The sequence below is a fragment of the Fistularia commersonii genome, chromosome 18 (genome assembly GCF_037954325.1).
Source record: "Fistularia commersonii isolate RoL2024-O1a breed Wild chromosome 18, RoL_Fcom_v1.0, whole genome shotgun sequence".
Lineage (NCBI taxonomy): Eukaryota > Metazoa > Chordata > Actinopteri > Syngnathiformes > Fistulariidae > Fistularia > Fistularia commersonii.
The window spans coordinates 13,592,859-13,601,170 of NC_141301.1; the positions used below are offsets into that span (position 1 = coordinate 13,592,859).

The following is an 8,312-nucleotide window of genomic DNA, read 5'->3' on the forward strand; positions in this document are numbered from 1 at the left end:
TCCACATCCTCCTTTCTTCCTTCCCTCCACTGTACGCCCGAGCCATTCCCCGCATACCGGCGTTTCAGCGCCCGGTCCGAGAGACAAGGGCCGGGGGCTCGGACCGGCTCGGACCGGCTCGGCGGCGCGGCTGGATTCTGTCGGGCTGCCCGCGTTCAAAAAGCATTCAGCTTCGCGGATCTCGCTCAAGTCCGGACACATCAATCACGCTGCCTTTCCAGTGAGAAGTGATTTAAATCATCCTGCGAGGAGGGGAGGGAGGCCTGGTTGCCTCACAGGGCTGCACCTTCATTGATCAAAAAAAAGGGAAAAATCTTTATAGGGGAAGCAGGAGACGGCCGAGTTGCCTAACGCTGCTCTGCAAGGAGAGCCCCGGACATCCCATAATACTGTGGATTTCTCCGCGTTCACACAGGTGTGAGCATCTCCTGGTGATGTCCTGTTTTCTGCATTATATATCACCAGCGAGAGGAGGGTGTGTGTGTGTGTGTGTGTGTGTGTGTGTGTGTGTGTGTGTGTTGTTCCACGGCTGTGAAGAGGCTGCAGAGAGAAACACGCCGCTGCCCCAACGTTCAACTTTCACACGCCCCCAGAGTTCGGCTGTGGCCTCGGGCCTCACACACCCATCACAGATGCTGGATGGGAGCTCGGATAGAGGAAAGGAGGGGGAATAAAAACAAAAAACATGCTCACAATCATGCACACATGGATACGCGCACACAGATGTGCACACATGGAGCACCTTTGGGTCTGCTGGGACTCCGGCACCTGACCGCTAGCTTTACCTCCACGCCCCCTGGACGCAGGGAGTAAAAGGCTTAAAACCTTTTACTTTTCATATTTTTATAATAATGTTATGCCAATGCAAATCCAAATGCACTGCAGACAGCAAAGACTTTCATTGCAGAGGGAAACACGTTTCCGTACTGTACATGTGAATATAAACACTTTGAATCTTTCTTCTTGAGAATGCTTTTAGTTAGCATTAGCCTAGCCTAGGAGCATCTCTTGATGCACGTCTCTCATTTCTGCAACTCTTCCCGTCCTGTCTGCACTCACGTCCCTTCACATCTTCTCCCGAGTCCACCTCGAAGGTTCCCGAGGGTGCTTGATCTCCTGCGACGGGATCATTTCAGCTATTAGCATGTAGCTGTTAGCACTCCTGTGCCCGTCCCTCTGTTTCTGTCGCTCTTGCTTTTTCCCCAACCCAGCCTGTCGAGGCAGAAGGCTGCGCGCATCGAGCTGAGATCCAACCCGAAGTTTCCGCAACGATAAACGGTTGGCGTTTCTTCTCTGACCAAGCGCTCCAGGGGGGAATTTTGAGTTTCTGCATCTTAAAACGTGCTGTCCGGACCTGCTCTACACGGGAAGGTGGAGGGAAGGGAGTCCAAAAGAAGGTTTCCACAGATGGTCAGACAGCAAAGGCGGGTGGAAACATCTCCTTCGAGGCTGAGCGGTGTCTTGTTGAAGCTTGTCCATCACTGCAGTTGTTGCAGCTTCATTGGCAGGAAGACTGGAATCGATTCTTCTCGATGAGATTTACTCGGTTTCCTTCGGAGCGACCCGTGGAAAATGACATTTAGCCGTGGCTTTTGCTTTACCCCCATCCCCTCAAGCCCACGCATGCTTTTTGTCGTGCGTGATGGGAGCCGTAGTGCCCGAGACCTGGAACAACAGGTGGGCGTAGCGCCTTGGAGATCCACGCAGGGATCGGAGGGGGCGGGGGTGCACAAAGGGGGGCAGTGCGTGGATTCCACGATTCTGTTTACACGCAGCAGCGTGGAAATCTGGACCCGGTCAGAGAGGGTGGGGGGGGGTGGTTTTCGGGTGGGGGTGGGGTGGGGGGGTTAAGTGCCGCCGGAAATAGCACTTAATCGGTGGCTTACCTGCGGTTGCACGGTGAGCGCCAGGAGGAGAAGCAGCGCCCGCTGCGGGCGGAGGTGTCCCCGGGGTGCGGCCGCCCCCGGTCCGGGCTTCCCAGCCGCGATCCTCCGCGGCGCGCCGTGCGCTCCGGTTCTCTCCATCCCTGCGTCGGGGGAGTGGGGACGGTGTGGTGCGCTCTGGAGGCGGCGGTGCCCCCCCTCCTCCTCCTCCCCTTCCTCTTCCTCCTCCTCCTCCGATCCCAATCCGCCCTTTTAAACCCTCAAACTCCTGCAGAGCTGCCTCATCCCCCCCCTTTTTGTCCCCCTCAGCCGAGGGAGAACATCACGACCAGACGATCCGACAAGGGAGTCCGGGTGGACTTCCACCCACGGACACACAAACACGCTCCACCCGCGTTAAGAGGCTTTGCGGGCTCCAATCTGCCGGCCGGCTCACTTGACTTGAACTCTCATCCCAATTAGCCGACACTCTCTCCTCCTCTGGCGGCTTACAATAAAAAATACACATAAAAAAACACTCAAAACATCTAGAAGACCGTCATGAACACGCCTTTCTCTTCTTGCAACGGAGGGGAAAATGACAAAAAGAAAGAAAGAGTTGCGTCTCTTGCGATGCCACTTTTGCGCTCCTCTCCCTCCGAGCGGCGCATTCGTCAGCCCGATCCGGGGACGCTCAGTGTGGGAAACAATGAGAGGGAGGGAGAGAGAGGGGGAGGGAGGAGGAGGGAGGAGGAGGGTGTGTCCTGAGGCAGGGAATATCCGTCTTTCAGCTCTTGTTGTCGGGATGGTTCCCATTGCGCGCTAATGCCCGCAGCCCACGACCGCTTTTTCCCCCAACGGCGTGGCGTTTACGCGCAGGTTTATCCGCGCGTAAACTTTTACATCTCCATTTTTCCACCCCCTATCGCTCTGCAACCCCCAACCCCCTTTCCACACGCCGCAGAACCCCCACTCCCTCTCTCCACGGATGAGGACACCCCAGTTATTCATCCATTGAGGACGAGGACGCGCACCGGCGCCCCATGTTTGTAGTTCTGCACAGGTTTTTTTTTTTTTTTTTCTGGAGTTCAACCCGAAGCGCGGGATCCACGTTCAAACCGCATTCAAGAGCAAACTCCCACTCCCACGCATAGATACGCGGACACGGACCGGGCCGGCGCGCAAAGCGGGGGAAAGAAAAGTGTATTCCAGTGTTTTGGTGGCGGTCACATGACCTTATTTTCCACTTGTGACTTCCGTGCGTCCGTCTCGCCGGATCCCACATCCCCGCACAATGTACCTTCTTTATCGGAGATCTAATGAGATTCTCCCTCCTCCTCCTCCTCCTCCTACTCGCTATTTAAGGTCCATCAACGGGTTCGTTGCTCAAGAGCTTTCCCTGACAACCGCTGGTGTTTCCGCGGCCCGGCGCTCCGCGGTGACCCCGGAGCAGAACAGAGGGCCCTTGGAACGGCAGCGCGTTGATTTGCATAGAGGAGCAGTGACCCTCCGCGCATGAGCGGAATTCTAACCAGGCGAAAAAAAAAAAAAGGAAAGAAAGAAAAAAAAAACTAGCGTATAATTTGCTCCCGGGAAACTGCGTGTTGTTCACCTTGCAGGCGAAAGATCCCGCAAATTGGTTCACTTTGTAAATTTTTGCGCGTCAATGGAGCGACTGTGACTTGTGTGTTTTGGCGCCATCTAGTGGTCACTTGGGGAACTGCAAAAAGGAAAGGTTCGGGTTGACAAGACGAGTTGATCTGCATCATCCAAGCTCTGAAAGTGTCTAAAATTACATTTATAAAAATCAGCGGACAAATAATAGTTTTTTTTTCTCTGACATAATTAATAATGATAACCTTTTCCTTTCAGCCACCCCCTTCAGGCGTCGCCACAGCTAGTCAGGCATTTATTCTCTGTATCCTCTTCTCTCACACCAACTAACTTCATATTCTCTTTCATTAGATCCTTAAACGCTCTCCTCAGGCTCAGGCCTGTCTAACATGCGCTGTCCCTCCCAAAGAGATCCATCATATCTGCATCTTCAGCTTTCTGTCAAATCACTGCATAAGTAAGAGAGGATTAGAGCAAGACAGAAATGAATAACGGAATTCATTTTTTTTATCTCTATGCATCCAATGAACTGCATGTTTTTGGAACTGAGGGAGGAAGCCAGACCCTACGGAAACTGTTCGAATCCAACCTGGGACTAGAAAACGAAGTTACGGGAAGGCTCGCTAGAAACTTTCAGTCACAGGGAAACTCAAAAAAGGCTACTCATAAAAGTCCTAGTATGGCGATGATCTTGGATAACCTGGTCATGATTTGTGGAAGGAAATATTAAGCTGCTCTGGTATTTGTGGACACGGCCAAATGGAAGACAGATCCAGATATCTGAAGACATCTCTCGAGCGGACATCTCCCAAGCTATTGTGTTTAGACAATTGCATCTGCCTTTGATTGCTTTTATTGAACAAACCCCTCTTGTGTGGTGTCAGGATGTTTGGATTTGTTTCGTAATTGACATTTCGGACTCTGTTATAAATCAATCTCGTTTTTGTTTCCCTCCCCGATTGTTGCTTTTATTCAAATTCAGTCTTGTGCTTAACTTGGCTTACCCAAGGTGATTAGTTTGTTTCTGGTGGCGTTACATAATTTAGTATTCAAGATTATAATGTAATTTTGCGCGGGGTGACTTTTCCATCCTCGACCGTCTCTTTCTTTGTCCAATGTGGTTTCAGATACCATGGTCTATTGTTTCTTCCAATCTAAGGTCTAGATCTCACTCTGCACGTTTCTCTGGGCTGTAAGGCCCTCAAAGGTTTCTGTATTTAACTCCAATATCAGAAAAACTTTGACATGAAAAGTTTTTTTTTCATGCCCCTGGAAACAAAAACTGACATCAGACACTACAGGCTGTTAGAGAGAACCACGTTCATTCCAGTATTGCAAGAAATGGAATACGCATTAAAACTAACTATATTACAGATGTCCCCAGATCGTAGCCGCAGTATTAGAACAAGCATCCCTAGGACTTCTGATCTGGCTGTGGATTGACAGATGCCACACACACACACACACACACACAGGATTAGATGCCTTTTAGACTGTGAATAGGAAGGCGCTAGGCATGTTGCCAGGAGCATGTAAAGCGCGTGCGCACACACACACACACGGTTCCTGGCGGCTAAGGTCAGCTCTTTCTCAAGGCAAAATAAGGGAGTGTGGAAAGGCTTGGGAAAGTGCAAAGAATGTGCATTTTTCTGTAAACTGTTTAGCCCACCTATGACAATAACTCAGGGCAGCTTTAGTCAACAGGGAGGCCCTGTGTGTGAGATGCACACATCTAATTGTAAGGGCAAATTGAGCTTTTCACCCCAAATTCATACATCACTCTTCCCTGGCCCCATGAATCCAGCCTTTGAGAGGATGGTCCTTATTGGAATGTAATTGCTCCACTAATGTGAACAATCTGAAAGCCAAGTGGGGCTGCGAGGGGGGGTTTGAGGACGTGTGGCACTACAGAAGAAGGTATTTGCTAATTGGCACACTGGGAGACAAAAGTGAACACAAACATCCCATTTACTTAAAAAGATTACCACAAGTCTTCAGAATAGACAAATTATTTGAAAGCTAAAACTGCAGTAGGAAGAGATTTTAGGAACAGCATCATGCCCTTCGGACTGAAGCTGCACTACACAGACAGGAGTAGTCAGGTTACTTTATTTAAAGTTACCTATAAACACCCCTCGAGTCCTCCATGTCTTGTGCCAATGGCTCCATCTGTTGGACTAATTCTCCGCCCCATGTAATTACTACAGCTTAAAAGGGAGAAAAAAAAATAAACCCAAGAAAATAACTGATCACCAAGTCCCAAAAAGATTTTATTATAAAAAGAAAAGCTCCAGGTACTATGTCTGGTTGACCAGACTCTGGGTGCAATGCTTTCCATACAAATGTAAAAAAAAAAAAAAAAAAAAAAAAAAAAACATAAAGAAATGGGCCAATCAAGTATGTTAGGAGTTGTTTTTAAAAAAAAAGCTTTGTATTACTTTAACATGCTGACAATTAACACTAATCTGGATGTTTATTTCTGGAGAAATTAGTTCAGAAGCAAAAACACATTAAATTTGAACCAAAAAAAAATGTATACTTACATGTAATCCTCTAAGAAGGGGGAAGAAGAAAAAACAAAAACACACCTGTGCAACTATTCGGCAACAGACCTCATCTAATTAAAACAATTTTAAAAAATAACAAAACTGGAGGTATATTATTTCTTGGCAAAGGAGATCTTCATAGCATTGGTTTGTGTGATCTTAAAGCCTTGTAGTGCATCTCTTGCAGCGCCTGCCTGCACTTCATTTTCAAACTCCACAAAGGCGATGTCATGACGACCAGGGACCAGACGTACCTCCTTGAACCCTGGGAACCTGCGCGCAGACAAAGTACGGACAGTCAGTATCCGACACCGAGACAAACACTAATTGACCAATTTCAACAAAGAAGCCTTTTCACTGACTGGTTGAACAGCATGGACAGCATAAGCTCGTTGGTCTCTTCTGGCAAGTTGGTGAGGAACAGAATGTGATTTGGAGGATTTTCTGAGATCTGAGAAGGTGAAAACAAAGTCAAAAACAAGTAATTGTCAGAATAATTATTTGATTGTGCATTGTTATGGTGACCGTATGCTAATGCAGAGCAAATTACCTGCTGGGGCATTTGTCCAGGCATCTGCCCAGGCATCATCTGACCAGGAGGCATGGCGCCTGGTGGCATCTGACCAGGTGCCATTCCCGGAGGGGGCATCATGCCCGGAGGGGGCATGTAAGGCGGCTGACCAGGCATATGCATCATTCGGGGGGCTTGGCTCATAGGAGGCATTCCCTGAGAATTTCAAAAAGGTGCAAAGCATTAGCTAGACTAATACATTAAAATAATAGCATATTATCTTCATGCATTTCAAAGCTTACAGGCATGGCTGACGGTACTCCAGCCACCATGCCAGCTCCTGGTACTCCTTTCTTGGATCCACCTCCTTCTGGTCTTACGGGCTTCTTCTTTTCCTTCTTACGATCACGCTCCACATAAGTGCCTTTCATTTTTGCTATAATGTCTGAGTCCTGCTTCGCATACTGGATACGCTATTGGAAGACAAGAGTTTCTGTTGACTATGAAGACATGGTAACAGAGAGTGTTATAGTTTTTAGATTATGTTTGTTGTGTAAAGATGAGACCGGTATTTATGTACCATAGGTTTGTCGTAGAAGGGAAATCCCTGCATGGATCTCAAGGCATTGGAGGCGCTGTTCACTTCTTTAAAGATAACAAAAGCCTGGCCTTTCATCTTCAGGTTTCGTGCCACCAGTATGTCCAAAATTTGCCCGAACTGAGAGAAGATGGCATATAACGATTTCTTCAACTCTGTCGAAATAAAAATAGGTTAACTGCATTAGTTAACAGGTCCGCTTGAAATATGGCTTTTACAAACGAACAAGACTCAAGACTTAACATTGGGATTTTATTGGTTCCGGCTGTAATACACGGCTGGCTAAGTCAGGTATCCATCACATATTTATTTCTATTTAATCATTATCATGTACCTTTTAAAGTTGAGCTCTTTTCACAATTTACTTAAGACTTGTAATGTTTCCAGTGAATCAGTACTAAATGTAAAGTTAGCTTTTTACTTACTTTACGTTACGGAAAGGGGAAACCAGTATTGGTACACGTTTTTCATATAGAAAAAAAGCTATTATCACAATAATACCTTCGTTAAAGTGATTGAAAATACTCGTACTACCGACATCTAAGATAGGTGCAAGTCCAATGGAATTGTATAATTTAGTACTTGTATTTTCAAATCCGTCATCAGAAGTGTTTCCTCATGACTACGGCAGTGCTTTACGCGAAGAACTCACCATCTTTCTTAATTTTCTCATTCAGGTTGTTGATGTAGATGGTGTGATTCAACCGTACCTCCGCCGTGGCCATGCTTAATCTGAGGGAAATTAGGGGTTGGCAGTGATACAAGCAGCAGATTACACGAAAAACTGTCTAAAACCTTTTTTTAAAAAAAAAAAAAAAAAACAGGGGATTTTGTTTTAGTTTTAGCTAGCTAGTGAGAGTTAGCAAACAACGACCCGACATGAATCGCGCGTGATAAACGTTACCCGACAAGCTAACAACTAGCATTATCATTCGGTTGTAGATACTTTTTTTCGATGCACCAAATTGATTCAAGATGTAAATACTTGCGAGTAAAAACTACTTTACATAAGAGTAAACGCTGACAACAGCACATATATTTCAATAAGGAACATTTAGAGCGAAAGCAGCACTAACCTCGAAAATATGAATGAAGACCCAGGCGGTCGGACTTCCGGTTCGGTTTAGTCTCGCGATAATTTATAGAAAAAAACACGCATTACGTTTCCGGTTTGTGTTGCA

At 47.0% G+C, this 8,312-nt stretch overlaps 2 protein-coding genes across 2 annotated transcripts in view; both read right to left on the minus strand.

Annotated features, from left to right (window-relative positions):
* The window catches only part of LOC147224476 (uncharacterized), a 44,981-nt gene extending 42,436 nt beyond the window's left edge, over positions 1–2,545 (minus strand). Inside the window, exon 1 of the mRNA XM_086164047.1 lies at positions 1,887–2,545. Coding sequence (XP_086020173.1) covers positions 1,887–2,024 — 138 coding nt within the window. The 5' untranslated portion in view covers positions 2,025–2,545. The remainder of the gene's footprint in view (positions 1–1,886) is intronic.
* A 3,180-nt stretch (positions 2,546–5,725) lies between these two features.
* snrpa (small nuclear ribonucleoprotein polypeptide A) lies at positions 5,726–8,247 on the minus strand. The gene is made up of 7 exons (XM_086164054.1): positions 8,208–8,247; positions 7,784–7,863; positions 7,114–7,286; positions 6,836–7,006; positions 6,573–6,749; positions 6,385–6,473; positions 5,726–6,295 (listed from the first exon to the last, which is right to left on the minus strand). The coding sequence occupies exons 2-7, from the start codon at positions 7,854–7,856 to the stop codon at positions 6,136–6,138; spliced, it is 843 nt and encodes a 280-aa protein (XP_086020180.1). The 5' UTR covers positions 7,857–7,863; positions 8,208–8,247; the 3' UTR covers positions 5,726–6,135.
* Positions 8,248–8,312: the final 65 nt, after the last annotated feature.